General features: G+C 34.5%; 1 protein-coding gene across 1 annotated transcript in view; it reads left to right on the top strand.

Annotated features, from left to right (window-relative positions):
* CDC73 (cell division cycle 73) overlaps nt 1–10,840 on the top strand; it is a 140,095-nt gene extending 129,255 nt beyond the window's left edge. Inside the window, exons 16-17 of the mRNA XM_025400291.1 lie at nt 6,706–6,847; nt 7,651–10,840. Of these exons, the coding sequence (XP_025256076.1) occupies nt 6,706–6,847; nt 7,651–7,687 (179 nt within the window). The 3' untranslated portion in view covers nt 7,688–10,840. The remainder of the gene's footprint in view (nt 1–6,705; nt 6,848–7,650) is intronic.
* The last annotated feature ends 8,958 nt before the right edge of the window (nt 10,841–19,798 follow it).

Genomic DNA, 19,798 nt, shown 5'->3' with positions numbered 1-19,798 from the left:
TTTTTTTTTTTTTTTTTTTTTTTTTTTTTTTTTTTTTTTTTTTTTGGAGACAGTCTTGCTCTGTTGCCCAGGCTGGAGTGCAGTGGTGCAATCTCGGCTCACTGCAACCCCCCAGGTTCAAGCGATTCTCCTGTCTCAGCCTCCTGAATAGCTGGAATTACAGGTGCACGCCACCATGCCTGGCTAATTTTTGTATTTGTAGTGGAGACAGGGTTTCATCTTGTTGGTCAGGCTGGTCTCAAACTCCTGACCTCGTGATCCTCCTGCCGTGGCCTCTCAAAGTGCTGGGATTACAGGCGTGAGCCACTGTGCCTGGCCTGTTTCTTCTCTTTTTAACTTCCAGAGGCTTAAAAACTTTTAATACTTTTTGTGAATAAGAAATTTTTTTTATGATAATATGTTGGTGTAAGTTTGTTTCACATCATTGCTTCGTATGAATAAAATACTTTATGAGTGAAACTTTATATGTTTTTACAAATTAGTGACTTATACTTTTTGAACTCTAGTATCCCAGCTTTAAATTTAAAAGTTGTCTATTCTGGTGGAAAAATAAATATCAATGAAGATGAAATCTGTTGAAATTATTAAAGAAAACTGTAGGCCATTATGGCTTTAGTTTGATCATTTTAAAAAATGTAACATATGTATTCTGAAGAATGATTAGCAAATAATTGAACAAGTTAGAAAAGCAACACCTAAGCAGAATGGAAAGGATTAAAATGTTGATTTACATTGAATGCATGAGTTTTAAAAATTGTTTTATTGACAAATTTATTTTACTCATATAAATACTACTTTGAAAGTAAGTTTTTTGAACCTTACTACATGTAACTCCTTTAATGAATTAGTTTAAATTCAAAATGAATAATTTGTGTCTGATGAAGAGACTTTTATTTATATAAGCAAAGAAATTAGAAATAAGTTTATTTTTCTGGGCACAAATTATTCATTTTAAATTTTTATCAAGAATTGAATCTTGATTAGTTGTTAACATCAAAAGCCAATATGCCAGCAGGCAACATGAAACAAGCAATCAATAAAATAAGCTATCAGAAAAAACTTCAAAAGTCAATTGTTTTCTCTTTAGAACCTCTATTACCAGGTTACGATGCCGATCATAATCATATGCTAGTGAAAAAGTAAAAAATTGGGGGGGAAAAAGCTTAACATTTGTACATGCACATGCAAAACAAAAGCTCCCTTGATAATAAAGGGATTGCAAATATAATGAAAACTAGCTGGGGTGATTCAACTGGATTATTAAGGAGAGAAAAAGATTATAAGTCATTATTTTATAACCTACCTGGTTTTAGTACAACTAGTTGGGAAGTTTTGCCCTAGAATGTATCACCTGGAACAATACAGAATTGTCTTTTAAAAATGACTATCATATAATTTCACCTTCTTCTTGTCAACTTTCCAGTGGCTTAGTATCACATTTGGAATAAAATTCAGATTTCTTATGCTGTAGTTGAGAATATACATATAGGCCATTGCCTACAAAAAAAAGTTAAATTGAAGCTGGTTGTGGTGGTGTGCGCCTGTAGTCCCAGCTGCTGGAGAGGTTGGGCCAGGAGGGTCACTTGAGTCCAGGAGTTTGAGGCCCTGGCCTACATAGTGAGACCCTGTCTCAAACCGACCAACTAACCAAACAAAAACAGCAAGTGTAACGTTTTTTAACATTTAAAAAAAAATTATTCTTCAACATAGGACATTCCATGCTTGCGTCCGTCTTGGGACCTTTGTATCAGCTGTTCCTTCTGCCTAAAATCTTCCTCTCCCAAATCTTTGCAAGACTTGTTTTTTCAATTACCTGCTTCTCCTTGAGAACCCCTCTCTGAATACTATTGATAAAAACCTCCCACACATGTATTATGTCCTTATTCTGCCTCATTTTTCCTCAGTAGCATTTATACTATCAGAATATTGTATATTTATCTGTTTAACTGTTGACTCTTAGAATATAAACTCCCTTAGGGTGGGGACTTTGTCTTGGTCACTCTGTGTCCTTCGTGCCTACAATAGTGCATAATATGTAGTAGACAATATATGTCAGATATAGCTTTGATTACAATTTTTTAGTTTAACTTTTTAAATTGCTATATAATTGTACATATTTATGGGGTACATAGTGATATTTTGATACATATAATGTATAGTGATCAGATTATCATAATTAGCATAGCTATCATCTCAAATGTTTATCATTCTTTGTTTTGGGAGTAGTCAGTATCCTCCTCCTAGCTGTTTGAAACTGTGTTTTATTGTTAACTGTAATCCTGTAGTGGTATGGAACACTCAAACTTATTTTTTCTATCCAGCCATAATTTTGTGTGCTTTAACTTTTTTTTAGCTTCCACATATGAGAGAGAACTTGTAGTGTTTACCTTTCAGTTTCTGGCTTGTTTTACCTAATATAATGTTCTCCATTTCCATCCATGTTGCCACAAATGACAGGATTTCATTTTTTTTTTTTTTTTAACGGCTGAATAGTATTTTGTTGTGTACATATATGCCACATTTTCTTTATCCATTTATCTGTTGTTGGACCCTTAGGTTGATTACATATCTTTGCTGTTGTAAATAGTACTGTGAATAGAATGCATTAAACATGGGGGTGCAGATACCTCTTCAGTATACTCATTTCCTTTTATTTGGATAAATGCCCAGTAATGAGATTGCGGGATCATATGGTAGTTCTATTGGTAGTTTTTTGAGAACTCTAGACTGTTCTCTATAGTGGCTCTACTAGTTTATATTCCCACCAACAGTGTATGAGTTGCCCTTTCTCCACATCCTCTGGAACATTTGTTATTTTTTTGTCTTTTTTATAATAGCCATCCCAACTGGAGTGAGATGATACCTCATTGTGGTTTTGATTTGCATTTTCCTGATGATAAGTGACATTGAGCATACTTTATTTGTTGACTGTTTTTATGTCTTCTTTTGAGAAATGTCTATTTAGATCATTTCCAATGATAAAATCTGATTGTTTTTATTCTTTGAAATTTTTAAGTTTCTTGTATATTCTGAGTATTAATCCCCTGTCAGATGAGTAGTTTGCAGATATTTTCTCACATTCTTTAGGTTGTCTTTTCACTCTGTTGATTGTTTCCTTTACTGTGCAGAAGCTTTTTAGTTTGATATAATCTCTTTTATTTTTGTTTTTGTTGCCAATGCTTTTATTCATAAAGCCTTTTCCCAGACCAATGTCCTGAAGTGTTTTCTTTATGTTTTCTTCTAGTAGTTTTATAATTTTGGGTCTTACATTTAGGTCTTGAGTTGATTTTGTATGGGGTGAGAGGTAGGAATCTAGTTTCATTCTTCTGTATATAGAGATACACAGTTTTCCCTGCATCATTATTGAAGACTGTCTTTTCCCCAGTGAAAGTTAAATTGTTCTTGTTTGCAGATGCCATGATCTTATATTTAGAAAAACCTGAAGACTTTACCAAAAATACTCTTAGAACTGGTAAATGAATTCAGTAAAATTGTAGGATATAAGATCATCATACAAAAACCACTAGCATTGTGGTACATGAACAGTGAACTAGCTGAAAAAGAAATCAAAAAGGCAATCCCATTTATAGTAGCTACTAAAAACACTGCCAAAATTCCTAGCAGTTTTTTTCTCTTCATCATTTCTTACCAAATTTTGTTAGTTTTCAGTCCCCACTTATCTCTTGCCACTCATATATCTTCTGTTCTATTGAAGAAAACTCTCTCTTTATCCTCTAGCTTAATAAACTATCATTATTATCTATTAAATACTTCGCAGTGGTTCTCCATGTCACTTAAATATTATAAAAACTACTTAATATGGCCTGCAAGGCTAACATTTTTCTGAACCTCTGTGGTGTATATATCCCTTCCCTACATTACTTTGCACGATGTAGTTCTATTAAATTTCTCTAGTTTCTAGACGAATTTTTCTCTTTGAGCATGATCATCTTATTCACTAGGTCACTTTTGTTCTGTGCTCACTTAATTCATACTTGGCCTTTAGATCTTAGGTTAAACATCAGTGCCTTTGCAAGCTTTTTCTGACTGAATTTGTGTGTGTAAGGTACAAGGCATAGCTTGTTTTGTGCTTTGCTTTATCATGCTTTGCAGAATTTTTTAAAATAAACAAATTGGTTTGTAGCAACCTGTGTGTTGATAAGTCTGTTGGCACCGTTTGTTCAACAGTGTGTGTCTCTTTGATATTGGTGATTTTTACAATATTTCAAACTTTCATTATTTTTGTCTCTGTTATGGTGATCTGGGACTAGTGATCTTTGATGTTACTATTGAAATTGTTTTGGGCACCACAAACTACACCCATATAAGATGGCAAACTTAAGTTGATAACTGTTGTTCTGACTGCCCCACTGACCAGTTAGTCCCTCATCTCTCTCTCTCTCTCTTCAGGCCTCTCTTTTTCCTGAGACACTGCAGTATTGAAATTAAGCCAATTAATAACCCTACAGTGACCTCCGAGTGTTTAAATGAAAGGAAGAGTCGCATATCTCTCATTTTAAACCAAAAGTTAGACATGATTAAGCTTAGTAAGGAAGGCATGTCAAAAGCTGAGACAGGCCAAAAGCTAGGCCTGTTATGCCAGTTAGCTAACTTGTGAATGCGAAGGAAAACTTCTTCAGGGAAATTAAGAGTCCTACTTCAGTCAACACACAAATAATAAGAAAGCAAAGCCAGCCTTATTGCTGATATGGGGAAAGCTTGGTTGGTATGGAAAGCAGATCAAACCAGCCATAATATTCTGCTAAGCCAAAGGCTGATCCTGAGCAATGCCCTAACTCTCTTCAGTTCTGTGAAGACTGAGAGAGGACAGAATTCTGCAGAAGAGAAGTTGGGAGGTAGCAGTGGATGGTTCATGGATTTAAGGAAGTAAGCCATCTCTATAACAAAGAAGTGTAAGGTGAAGCAGCAAGTGCTGATATAGAAGCTGCAGCAAGTTATCCAGAAGATATGGCAAACATTATTGATGAAGTTGACTACACTAAACAACACATTTTCATTGTAGATGAAACAGCCTGTTATTGGAGGAAGATCCCATCTGGTACTTTTATAGTTGCGGAGAAGTCTGTGCTTTGGCTTCAAGACATCAGAGGACAGACTGACTTTTTGGTTAGGGGCTAGTACAGCTGGGGACTTTGAGTTGCAACCAGTGGTCACTTACCATTCTAAATATCTTAGGGCCGCTAAGAATTATGCTAAGTCTACTCTGCCTGTGCTTTAGAAATGGAACAACAAAGCGTGAATGTCAGCACATCTGTTTACAGCAGGGTTCAGTGAATATTTTAAGCCCATGTTGAGACCTACTGCTCAGAAAGAAAGATTCCTTTCAAAATATTAGTGCTGAATGACAGTGTACCTAGTCACCCAAGAGCTCTGATGGTGTTCAAGGAGACGAATGTTGTTTTCATGATTACTAACACATCTATTCCTTAGCCCATAGATCAAGGAGTAATTTAGACTTTTCAGGATTTATTATTTAAGAAATAAGTTTTGTAAGGCTGTAGCTGCTATATATAGTGATTCCTCTGATGGATCAGGGAAAAGTAAATTGAAGCTTTTCTAGATAAGATTTACCATTCTAGATGCCATTAAGAACATTTGTGATTAATAGGAGGAAGTCAAAATATTAACATCACCAGAGTTTAGAAGAAGTTGATTCCTACCTTCATGGTTCATAGATGACTTTGAGGGGTTTAAGACTTCAGTGGAGGAAATAAAGATAGGGTGTGGAAATAGCAAGTGAACTAGCATTAGAAGTGGAGCTTGAAGATATGACTGAAATGCTGCACTCTCATGCTGGAACTTGAATGGATGAGGAGTTCCTTCTTACAGATGAACAAAGAAAGTGGTTTTCTGAGATGGAATTCACTCCAGTGAGCACTTTTGTGAAAATGCTGTAAACATTGTTGAAATGACATCAAAGGATTTAGAACATGACATAAAGCATCAGAATTTGAGAGGATTAACTCCAATTTTAAAGGAAGTTCTTCTGTAGGTAAAATGCTGTCAAATATTATCACATACTTCAGAGAAATCTTTTGTGAAAGGCAGAGTCAATCAGTGCAGCAAACTTCATTGTTGTCTTACTTTCAGAAATCGCTATAGCCACCCTAACCTTCATCAACCACCACACCCTATTCAGTCAACGGCCATCAACATTGAGGCATAATCCTACACCAGCAAAAAAATTAGGACTTGCCAAAGGCTCAGATGATTGTTAGCTTTTTTTTTTTAGCAAGAAAGTACATTTTAATTAAGGCATGTACATTGTTTTTTAGACATAATGCTATTGCACACTTAATATAGACTTTGATACGGTGTTAATGTAACTTTTATATGCAATGAGGTAGGAAATATGTGTAACTCACTGTATTATGATACTTACTTTATTGCGGTGGTCTGGAACTGAACCCACAATATCTCCAAGGTATGGTTGCACTCTTGTATTTCTGTAATAACCTCCCACCCTTATACTCTTTTCTTATTGTCCTTCACTGGACCATGTGTATTTTGTCTTACCTTATTCCTCATTTTAGTCTCCAGTGGCTGGCATGTATAAACCCTGAATGTTTTTAAAGATAATATTTTAAAAGATCACTTTAGTTATAATGTGGCTTCAGTTGATAGAAGAAAGTTTTTTTTAATTTTGAATAAAAAAATGATTACTTCTCTCCACCCCCTCTGTAGTTAAAGCCTTCCATCTGAAGTATGATGAAGTTCGTCTGGATCCAAATGTTCAGAAATGGGATGTAACAGTGTTAGAACTCAGCTATCACAAACGTCATTTGGATAGACCAGTGTTCTTACGATTTTGGGAAACGTTGGACAGGTAATTCTGATTCTAAAATATGCTTATGTGTGTTTTATTGTAATTTTTCTGTCTTAGTTAAATTTTAAGTTGCGTAAATTTGTCAGTCTTGTTCTCTAATTCCCTTCTTTTAACATTAACTTGATGCTTATCTGTAGTAAATAACAATTTTTTTTGTATAATTACTTTAGATGGAGAGTTTAATATAGCCTGATAGAAGTAACACTCAACTGAGTCAGAACTTAGACTTTAGTCTTGGTTTTGTAATCTGTCTCTAATTATCTGTGTGATCTTTTTGAACCTTATTTTCTATCCAAGGAACTTTTGATTAAGAGAACCCTATGTTTTTTTGCAAGTACTGAAAGATCTCTGATTCTGGATTTATGTTATGGATGGTTCACAAAAGGAAATGAATTTTAAAAATTTATTTTAATTATTACTGTAGTGTTCATAAAACCCTTTACATTAATAAAAGTTTTGTAATTGGCAAATTTAAGAACAGCATATGATCACAGTAAATACCACTGAATCGGTTCTCTTTGAAGTATGCTCCTTAAAGTCTGTAACATTCTTGGTGCGAGTCTCTCACAATATATGTGAAACATATATATTATTTTAGCTAGAAGCTCTTAGATTATATTACTTAATAAGAGGAGTGTTATTTCCAGCTTTTTCCAGAAGTCCTTATATTTCCAGATTTCTAGAAAACAGCATTTTATTCTGTTGATTTTAAGTTTTAAGAAATGTCAGCCTGTTTTTACATACATTAATCTAAAAATTCTAAAATTCCTATAGTCATTATAACCTACCATATTTTTTTTCAGGTACATGGTAAAGCATAAATCCCACTTGAGATTCTGAATTATTTGGCTCCTCCATTTCTGGAAATTGAGACTCAAGCTTTATGAATTTATCAAGAACTTAAAAATGAAGAAGGTCACAGATTGATCTTTTATAAGACCTTATTTGATGCTTTGTGCTTCAAGGAGATGATGCCTGTCATCCATATAAGCAAACTTTTTGGCTTACAACTATTTTTTTAATATTAGCCTTCTAGTCTGTAATGGAAATTGTATATTTTGATAGAAGTTTTTTCTCCATTGGTTAAATTAGCATTACTTAAAATTTGTTTTAGAAAATAAATGCAGGTTATAAATGTGTGTATATTTAGAGATTATAAGGCTCTCTGAGCCATCTTTTGATTTTTCATTGCTCTATAATTCTTTTTACTAAAAATACTATGTTGTGAATGGTATTAAATTTTAGTCTCTGGAACATCCAAAACCAAGCAAAGGGATGTGACTATTTTGAATGAATCAAAATGTCAAAACCTGTATGTACACTATATCTACACTTACTCTTTATTTAAAAAGAATGATGAAAAATCAAGAACAATTCTTCAATTTGAACTGTTCAGCCTTTCCAAGATTTCTTTATTTACAAATGATTACATTTAAATGAATGTACATTCTTCTCACTGACTTTGGTGATTTTGAAACCTAGAATGATGTGTTTCTATCTGTGATATCTTTCCATTTGAAAAAAATCTCAAAACACAGATTAAAACCACAATAGGCTGTAGTATTTTTTATTTTGGGAGCCAGAGTATGATTTGGGGAAAGAATATGTATCAACCCTGTTGCAGTATAACTTTAAGCTACTTTTCTCTTTAGTCCACCTTTGATTCTAATTTTTATGGTATAGGATTTTGAATCTTCTATTTTAGGCTTGTCAGTCTTGGAGTTGTTATCTTCCACTATCCCTAAATATTGATAAACTCCCAGGCACCAAAGAAAACATTTGCTTAATTGTCTGAAAAGAAACAAGAGAAAAACACTGGTATTTTTATGTGTGTATTCAATATGGTGTAAAATATGAAAACTATATTTTAACTTAGTAAAATATTTTTTACTAACAAAATGTTGCATCCAAGGTGCATCAAGTGACCATTTTCCTTGAACCTTGATTTCACTTTTTTTTTTTAACTTAAAAGCAACTAGGAAGCTTTGCTTTCCTAAACTGTTTTTGCCATTGGAATTTTTGCTGATCACAGTCTTATGTCATTTTTTTTCTCCGTTTTTATTCCCAGCAGTTTTCTCCAAGGTTAACATATTTTTGGTAAACAGGCCTTTCTTAGGTATTAAGCTGACATTATCTAGCTTCTTAATGAAATTTAACACTGTCACAAAAATGGGAAGTTACTATTTTTTTAAGTAGTCACATAGTTCATACCACTAGTAACTAGAAAAGATATTTATTCACATGGTATTTACAAGGCTCTTCAGAAGAGAACAGTCAGCATTTTAAATTACTAGATTTTAGCATACTTACAAGGTTTGAACAGATTCTACCCCTATTTTCCTACCTTCTTAGCATCTTCTTTCCTTAAAGATAAAAGAAAAATTTGTTCACATTAGGCTTTGTTAGCATATAAATCTGTTTCCAAAATAAATTACATGTTGTGTAAACTTTCTCCATGATGAAATAGTCAAGGACCAGAATCTGTGATATTTTTATGTAAGATTACTTGTCAAGACTACTACAAGTCAATATGAACTATCTTCCCATAAAGATTTTTGGTATTTGTACTTATTTATGAACTTTACTGGATACGGAATATGGTTAAAATTAGGAACATCTACTTTGAACGAGGTTTATTTTTCTATTTTGAATTTGCCTTATGTATATTCAAAGGCTTATGGAAATACTGTAAAGGAACATTAGGAAAAGGACAAATACGCTGTAACCATCCATCTTAAAATCAGACCCTTAGTATAAGTACCTCTTTTCTCTTTTCCTCTTTGATAATTTAGTCACTTATTTAGGACCATGTGATTAATTTCATTCCATTATTTTTTAGCTGTTTGTTCTAAAAAACAAAAATTTTCAGCCAGTCCCTATTTATTCCCCCATGCCATGGTCCTATATAGCAGTACTTAACACAGTGCCTTGCACATAGTAGGCATTCAGTAAATACTTATATGCATGAATGAATAATGTATTTTCAGTGTAACAAATTTATTATAAAAGTGTAGTTTGACTCTACTTTGTCTTGGAGTTTGAGAGTACAGAATTACAGGGAATGAAGAGAGGTATAAGTAGATATTTTACTGGAAATGAAGTATAAATTAATAACTTGACTTACCCGTCCATAAGTTACTGCTAACTGGAGATACCCTTGTATGCCCAACCTGTAAAGGAAAGTTCTATTTCTATACTCATAGGACATTCTTCTCAGTCAGGGAACAGTAAGAAATATGTAGGTTTCACTCAGTTGCTCTCAACCCTGACTGCATGTTAGAATCATTTGGAGAGTTTTTAAAAATACCTATGCCTGAATCTTGATTCCCATTTTCATGTAATTTGAGACAAGACCTGGTCATCAGTATTTTTTTTTTAAAGTTCTCCAGGTAATTTGAATGTGCAGGAAGGATTCAGAATCACTGGTTTAATTTGTTATTGAAAACAATGCCAGTATTAAATGTGTTTCCTCTTCCTTCTTGTCTGTATGTGTGTGTGGTTTTTGTTTTGTTGTTTTGTGACCACCCTTTGCACTAGACGATCCCTGTTATTGGTGGTATTGGCCTGTATTCCCATTGACAAATGCAATTTTAATTATTTATTTAATATAGAAGGAGTATTTTACTGTTTAATATTTAAACAATGTTTAATGTATTTCATTATTAACTAGTATTGTAGTTTGTTTTTTTCCCATGTCTCCATAACCTTTACTAACATTTGTTTTTAGCAGCACAACAGTAATCCTTATAGAAACAACTAATTTATAATGAGGAAAATCTCATAATTTTTAAGGCAGAAAGAAGTATTAATATTTGATCTGCCATGCAGAATGAGACAAATACAGTTTGCTTATGAAAGGAAAGTGGCATACTTTTAAATTGGTCTACACAGAAAAGTACAAGTAAACTATTCATTTAAATAAGATTCATTATCTAATAAATATTGAAGGGAATATTTTTCCTAAATAAAAATTTTTGTGACTGCTAACAAAAATTAAAGTGATTACATTGTTCTTTTTTGGAGGGGTGGGAAGGAATATTTGTTGAACTAAAGTATATAAAATTTTTTGAGACTAGCAGTATATTTTATATTACAAATGCAACAATTATTTATAAAAGCTGGTCAAATTAGGATTAGAAAGTAGCTTTAAACTTTGTGTTTTGAAATTGCTTGTTTAAATGCAAATTATGAGTAAGATAAGTTTTTAAATTTTTTATTTTTAATTTTTTTGGAAGTTTATTAAAGCCCTTCATAGACACATACTTTTTTAAAAAAAGATTCTTAATAAATAAATCATTGATTTGTCTGGTTAAAGTCCATATAGAATGCTGAGAAGTAATTTATAAAATAAGAACTATAGAAATTTGTTCTCAGCTGAAAAGTTGGCAGCTGCTCTTTCTTTAAAAAAGTACAACATGAAAATTTAATTACATTAGCCTTAGTATTACTTGACTGAATTTCTACTATTTATTCACTTGTATTTGAGATTCACCAAGCTATTCTAATGATAGAAATGAAAAGTGGAGAAATGACTGAAGTTGACTTAAGAATTGGAGTGGGAATTTTGAAATGCCATGTCCTATATATCCTGGCATATTTGTTGCCACATTTGCAAGTATGTTGATCCCAGCATAGTTTATATCTGTTGGAATAATAACTAAGGAAAAATTGAAAATGTATAATGTATAAAGATTTATATTTAGTTAGTATATAATAGATAATAATACTTGCAGGTTTTTTATGTGTTTTGGGTTTCTGTGTATTATTTTAGGTAATCTTTATAAGGGCATCTTGGAAGTTATAAATATGTTCCATTTACTGAAAAGCGGTAAGCATTTTTATATGAGTAAAGCTAATGAAATAAAACTAGTTTTATTGCCAAAATTCAAAAAGTGGGGTTGATGCTATGTCGAATTTAAGCAAATGATCTGTCTGAGGATTTTGTTTGCCATTGAATTCCATTTCTATCCGCTTTAAATTTACTGAAAGTTATTTAACCTGAGTTTGATAATAGTGCTTAATAAGTAATACAGTTCATGTACGTAGAGTAAGCATTGTGAGTGATTTTTAACCACCAGTTGGTGCTATTTCTCAAAGTGGTTCTTAATTAGAGTTTAAGTTTGGGTGCCATGTGAACTGATAAAATATTCTACTCATTCTTTTTGTTTTTCCTTTGTTTTGTTTTTCATTCTGTTTGTTTTTGTTTGTTTTTGAGATGGAGTCTCACTCTGTCGCCCGGGCTGGAGTGCAGTGCTGCAATCTCGGCTCACTGCCGCCTCCACCTCCTGGGTTCATACAGTTCTCCTGCCTCAGCCTCCCGAGTAGCTGGGATTATGGGTGTGTACCACCACACCTGGCTATTTTTGTAGTTTTTAGTAGAGACAGAGTTTTACCATGTTAACCAGGCTGGTCTTGAACTCCTGACCTCAGGTGATCCACCTGCCTCGGCTTCCCAAAATGTTGGGATTACAGGCATGAGCCACCATGCCTGGCCAGTTGTACTCATTCTGATTCCAGTTTGGTGAGCTCTTAAATTTTAGGTTTAATTGTAAATAAAACATGTTGCCCAATTTTATGTTAAGCGCACTAGGGATATTTCCATTCTCCCTTTGTCTTCAATCCCCCAGAAACATTCATACCAAGAAGTTAGAAGCTGTATTGTGGGCTGGAATGTTATCTTTACATGAAAAGATTGAGATTTGTCAAGCATAGTATTTCTCTGAGGAATAAATGAAACATACATTTCACTTTGAAAACTAATGAGTTAAAGTCATTTATAGTTTCTGCTAATGAGTTAAATAATGTATAGAATCATAGTTCGTAGTGACAGCAAGTTTCATGCTCTGCTGAACTTACAGTTTGATTATGGTCAAATTTTCTATGTTATTACTGTAATAGAATTAAGAGTGTGTCCTGGTAAATTACATTACCTTTACAGTTTGAGCATTCTGATTTTAACATTTTATAGTTTCAAAACAAACTGTACTCATATAATCAGAGCATTAACAGCATCATTATGTCAGTGGTACCAATGATTGTGAATCTTCTGCAACAAAATTTCTTTAATGATGAGTTTAATGGGCTATATTCAAACTTAATTTTTATTCAATTCATAAGTGCCCACTAAATATGTATTTTATTCTGTTCTGTTCCTTTGATTATCTGCTTTTCAGTGAGCATCTGCATAGCTAAAATAGATATAGCAAGTGTTGTAAATGCTGTTGAATTTTTTTAAGGCTCAAAGGTGCTAGTGTATAAATAACAGCACATTGCCAAATAAGCATTTTTTTCTCTCATTTTCTAAAGTACTTTCATATTTAATCATGTAATGATCAGCATTTATGGTGAGTTGGAATAATTTTTCCTCTTTATTTTCTTAAATGACCCTAGAAAACATTATAAAGTAGCTCTGAAGAAGGCTTTGTTGTTGAATCTGTCTCATAATTACTTGTGCATCCTTTGACACAGATTTATTTAATCATTTACCCTCATCTGAGAATGCTGATTTCTATTACATAAGTAAATAGGGCTGAGACCGTAGTGAAGCAGAAGACATTTGAGAGATACTTTTTATTATATTTGAATATTTTATTGGACTGTGATTATTTTGCCAACAAAGTACAAGTGAAAACATTGGGTTATACAATGTATTAACTTTCATATATAGTAATGGATACTCACAGAAGAACTGCCTTCATGGAGTTTACAATGTTAATACTGTAAGTGTAATGGCCATCTATATCTCTCTTTTTTAATTGATAAATAATACAAACTTTTGTCTTTAAAATGGAATAGTTTGAAAGTGTTTATCGAGTCAGTGTAAATGGTTGGGGGAAGATCAAGTGAACTTCCTTGTGGCTCATTCAGTTGTTTTAGCACAACTGAGCATCACTCATGTTTTTAAAGGGCTTGACTATATCACAATTTTAAAATATTTGTATTTTTAGATAATGTATTTTTATTCCATAATGCACTACTGAGGACAAAAAGGAAGTATACGGGTCACTGATGATGAAATAAATTTGACATGCATTAAAGTAGTTTAAGGCTAAAGCAGTTTGATGTAGGAATTTGAGGAGAAGAAAACTTCAGCTTAATGGGAAAATACTAATTTGGACAGCGTTGTATGCTTCTGGGGTTGTCATGAATTTAAGCAAAGCTAGGCAAACTTAGTGTGATTTTTCTCCAGTGACATTTAGTTGCTTGATTTCAGGTATACAGAATTGCAATTAGATTTTTAAGCTATTTTGATGGCAGTAGAAGCAGGCCACAGAGTTGAAGATGTTTTCAGGGTAGTAATTGTAGTACTGAAAAATGGAATCTAAGCTGTTCAAGGAATACATGGTAGAGGGCAGGTGGTGAATGGTGAGAAAGTGGTGCTGTACTGTGATCTGATAACAGTGAAGTGAGCCTGAAAGATAGGGGGAGGTGGTCAGAGGATGGGATGTGTGAAGTCAAGATTTCAGAGGTGATCTGATATTGATGAGAAAAAGTCAAGACCTTGGAAGTAGAGAGGGGGAGGTATTCATTAAAATGAGGAGTCAAGGATCTATGGGGCTGCAGTTACTCGTGTAAATGTTGAAATGAGAATGACAAGCATAGGAGTGAGAAGAAAGATGGCAACAAGGAGAAGATAACCGGTGACTGGTTGGCATTAGCTTTACAGGATCCATGCTTTAAAAACTTTGATTAGATATTTAAAGATGAATATTTAAAGACGAAAATATATTTAAAGATGAATTAATAAAATGTTAAAGGTATAGGTCATTTCAGTGCCTTTCTCCAACATCCAGATTGTTAAAAAAAGAACATACTTGTCATTCATCATCAGCCCAGATGATGAGGACTTTTACCAAGACGCTATTGACAGCCTTCCCACCCTCTGAGTCTTGTTTTCTAAATTTGCTCCCATATGAGGCTAGTTCTTGTATTCTTTGCTACTTTTGTAGCTTAATGATACTGAAATTGGGTAAAACCTTTGTTGGAAAATCTGAGCTCTGCCCTCTAAGGTTTCATTAAGTGCCAGTGTTGGGGTCACTTCCCCCAGTTGTACATGCAACTCATTACTAAGAGAGAACATCCTGAGCGGTTCCCAGAGGTGGATTGCTGGCTAAAAGGAATCCCTGGAGATTTTGGTGTGGTAGGAAAGGATTTTCATTCTCGAGGATTTTTCTTTGACTTTTCTATGGGCTGCAGATTTCCTCAGTTTGCTTTATTCTGAGTTTTAGGGGAGAATTCTTGGGAGGTTGTGAATTTTCTTTGCCTACAGTGAGATGGTTAGATGCTATTCTGAATTTTATCTAAATCTTACCCGAATCCATTTCCATGTTAGCAAGCATGAAGTTGTTTACCTTTTTTATTTTGGCGATTGATTTTGAGTTTTTCCTTCTCAGTCACTCCCTTGCCAGTTCCTTAGATGTTATGATCCAGCTATGATCCAGCTTTACACTTTCACCCAGAAGTGACCTCACCTTTTCATGACAGAGGAAACAGAAGCCATTAAGAAACAGGACTTCTTAATGCTATATCTTACAAACCTGTATGCATGTAATAATCTTTTCTTTATTTCCTCCTATTCCGGTGTTTTAAACATCCTGTCACCCATCAGGGACTTGTCCATTCATACGTATTTCTCCTACACCTTTCCTACTCTGTCATACATTTTGCACTATTACTGTATCTTTTTCTTGTATTTCATCTTGTCACCCTGTATTTATTTATTTTCCACCCACTTTTAAACTTAGTTACACCTTTCATGGTAAACAGGTTCTAGGGAGATGGTTTGATTATGTATCTTAAATTCCCTCCCCTCAATCGCTATTTCCATCTGACAACTCCCCTCTCTTGAATAGAGCAGCTGCTGTGAGCCTGGAGCCTTTGGGCCAATAAGAGTGTATACAGTCCCTTGATTCTACCAGAATATGGAAAGGAGAGCTTGCTTGTGAACTGAGAGCCTTGCTTTCAAAGCTACATGGATTTAGAGGAAAAGCAGTGCAGTTCATATGTATGGTACTAGGAAGACTAGCTTCAGAGTACCTGTTTGGTTGCTGCATGGTGGGCCCAATTCCACATCTCCCCGTGAGACTGGGGGAGGGGAAGTAAATAGCAAAAAATAAAACGACAGAGATTGGAAGAGATTTTCCTCCTGTCATCTGTGATGAGGAGTAGCAACTTGCTGGTTAGTAGATAATCAGCCTACAGAAGAGAGCTGCCTTCTGTTGCTTACAAGTGTGTTTCCACTCAAGTATCCCATAGTTTGCTTTATGCTAAATGGAGTGAATGGACAAAGAAAAATAAGGAAACCTGAAGAAAAATAGCATCAAGAGAGAGCAGGAACACAGAAGAAATGGATGGTGAAAAAGAATTGCTGGTGGAGATGGATGACAACTTTAATCTTGTAAAAGCACTGGAGAAGATACAGTATAAAATAAATTTTCTAGCAATTAAACCACATTTCAATGTGGTAGTAAAAGAGAGGCAAGGCCACTATTGGGGACTAAATTAGTGGCCTGAGGTATCATGTAGTAGTAGTTATCTTTGGAAAAGTAAAAACCCAAAGACACGGAGATTTCAAAAATGAAAACACCCAGAAGACGAGTCTAAGATACTTAATGTGAGTAAGTAAAGAACCACAAGGAGAAAAAGGGAAAGAAGATATAGGAGGGCACAATTACTAAATACTATAGGAAACCTTAGTTCGAAAGGGCTCTCTCTCTCAATAGGTTCCAAGCAACATGGGCGGGGTTGAGGTGTGGGGACACACCTGGGCAGATACTTCATTCAAATATTTATTGTTACTTCCTGCAGTGACAAGTACTATTTTAGTTGCTGGGAATACAGGGTGAACAAAGCAATTGTAGTTCCTTTATTGGGTGGAAAAAAGTGAATGAATAAATATGTCTCAGGTGGTAATAATACCGAAAAAACTGAAGCATAGTAGAGTGATTAGGCTATGTTGGGAAAAGGTAGTGGTAGCTTTTACTATTTTACATGGATGGTTAGAGACATCTCAGATAAGACATTTGAGCAGCAATTTGAAGTGAGGTATCCAGTGTGGTAAATATGTGGTGGTGGGGGGAGAGTGAGGGTGGGGGGGAGAAGCATTCCAGATAGGGAACAGGAAGTTTAAGGCAGGCAGGAGCATACCTGCCATGTAAAGAACTGTTAAGGAATCCACTTGGCTAGGTGGAGGGAGCAAGAAGAGTGAGCGATAAGGGCAGAGGCAGCAGTGAACAAGATTACGGAGCCTTGTAGATAAATGTAAGCCTTTTGGCTTTAATTTGCTGATACATATGGGAAGCCATTTGAGGAGCTTTAAGCAGAGGAATGATACATGATTTAAGAGTAATTGACTCAACCTTGTTGAAGAACACTGTCTATTGGTAGCAAAGGCAGAAGCCAGGAGACCAGATCATTGGATAGTGCAACAATGTATACAAGAAATGACAGGCTTGGACCCCTGTGATATCAGAGGAGGAAAAGGTAAGATTCTGTAAATATTTTGAAAGTAGATGGATAGGATTACAATGTGTGAGATACAAATCAAAAACACTTCTTTTTTTTTTTTTTTTTTTTTTTCGCCTCAGTAACAAAGGATGGAGTTTCTGTTTATACTGTGATGGGGAAGATTGTGTAAGGATCAGATTTCGCAGTGGTAGCAGCTGGAGGAATCAATTTAGTTTTGGAATGTTGAGTTTGAGATGCTATTAAACTTGTAGGAGGAGATATTCAAATTCTTAAATTTCAGGGTAAAAGAGGAATTTACAACAGAAAAAGAAAATTACATCTCTAGACTTTAGACTGCAACCAGGAATCCCCTTTTCAGGTAAGATCATTATCTTGAGGATATGCAGTGATCCAAACGAAAACGATATATTTCTGTGTGTATTACTTCACATAAGGAAAATAACTTAAAAACTTTAAACAAGCAGCAAATTATAACAAAGGCCTGTATTCTCTGATAGAGTAACTGGGTATTTATAACATAAGCGTTAAGTAATCTTCAAGTAGAAAAGATAATACACGGAAAAGTCTCACACTAGTAACTATCACTCCTAAAGTAAGCTACCTCAGCAAAACTTAGAAGTGACAGCTGAGCGAGAGGAGTAGAGTGAATGAAAGCATCCTAAATTTCTCAACCCTAGTGACAATAAATGTTTGCCTTCCTGGAAGATGAACAACATTTGTTCTTGCAACTAATCGGAACTTACATATTTTTAACAACTAGCTTTCTAAAACCCACTAAAGCACTTTGGAATATTTTTTAAAACACCTTCTATTGAGGTTTTGGAGATTTTTAAATAGGTCAGGAAATTATTTCTAAGTTATCATATGGTGAAGCTGCAAAAATTTTGGTAGGTGATATGTTTTCAGCCACAAAAGCACAAAATACAGTATTTTTAATATTCAGGATGTTTCAAAATGTTCTTTACATGGCACAAACTTTTTTCTAAAAGTATTCATAGACTTCTGGTCATCTGATTTTATAATTTTTTATCCTTGTAATTTGGCAAAGAGCTAATACAGATTTAGGAAAAGGGTTAACTCTGCCATTTCCTTGTTCCCATATGCTTGCATTATTACTATTTTAATCTATTGATTTTTTTTTTTTTTTCCCTAGAAATCTTTTTGTGCCACTTTCCATTTTGTGTAGTGTCTGTAAACTTACCTGTCATGGTAGCCTGGACGCGAGGGGATGAGGCTTCACTGTCAAGTCTTGTTCTCCCCTCACCTTGTATACAGATCAAATGAAGGCATCTGTACCCACATATTAACTATTAATAAAGTTGAATTAAAATGCAAATATGTATTTTAGTATCTTCTAGCACCCCGCTGAATTATCTTGCATGGTCCCTGAGGTGTGTACGCCCTACTTTGGAGACCTGTAGCACTAAGTAAAAATCTTTTTATACAGTATTTGTCTTGTGTGGATCATGAGCATTAGCATCCAATGGTAGGTAGTTGTGTGATTAAAATGCAGATTCCTTGGCCCCTGTCCCAAACTTACTAAATAGTCCTTTGTGGGTTATAGCCTTGGGATCTACATATTTAACAAGATTCAGAAAACCTAAGGCCTAATTATCTTTAAGCCTCATCTAATCCTTCCCTCCCGAAGACATGAGCGCCACATACACTCTTTTGCAGCCTCTCAACACACCATTCCTTTTCACATCTCTGTACCTCAGTGAATGTTTCTTTCCCTGCCTGGAATGTGTTCTTACCCTTCAAGACTCGGCTCAAATTTATATCTGTGAAATCTACCTTAGTTTGTACATATCAAATAACAGATGTATGTTTTTGTGATTCTTCACATTATGAACAGCATAAGATATTTGCCATTGTTAGTATTATCCCATATGAGAAAAAAAAAAAGACCAGAATTAATGCTCTTAAAACCAATTGAACAAAGATGTGTTTACGTCAGTGTTATCCATGTTCTCACTGATTTACAGAAATCAAATCTTCATTTTCCACACATATGATACTACAAAATCTTGAAATCTACCTATATGGGGATGATCACAGATTGTATCTGAAGAAATGAACACACACATACAAATACGTATGGAAGATTCAGAAATCATAGCAATATCTAGTAAGGAGTAATTAAAGATTCAGTTTTTCCCTCTTCCATACTTTTATAACATCAGCACACCATTAAATTATAGTAATCACCTCACTGTAATTCATCTTCAAAATTGTGGGGTGTACCAGTTATCAATTTGTTATCTCTGAGCTCTAAGGTACACCTTGCTTTGCAATGTTGAAACTCGACCCTTGTACAGGTTTTTCCTTTGCGAGCAAGTTCAGTGTTAGGCTTTGTCATTGGAGGGACACACTAAGGCAATAGCAAGGGGAATAGGCTTCTCTTTCTGGTTCTGGTGTGCTGTTATTTGATTGGCTGCCAGTGGATTGGCCTGCAGAAGGTCAATCTCACCTCAACAACCTTCA

Source organism: Theropithecus gelada, chromosome 1 (assembly GCF_003255815.1).
Source record: "Theropithecus gelada isolate Dixy chromosome 1, Tgel_1.0, whole genome shotgun sequence".
NCBI lineage: Eukaryota > Metazoa > Chordata > Mammalia > Primates > Cercopithecidae > Theropithecus > Theropithecus gelada.
Note: the sequence above shows the minus strand (reverse complement) of the source record. Positions and strands in the feature narration are given on the sequence as shown.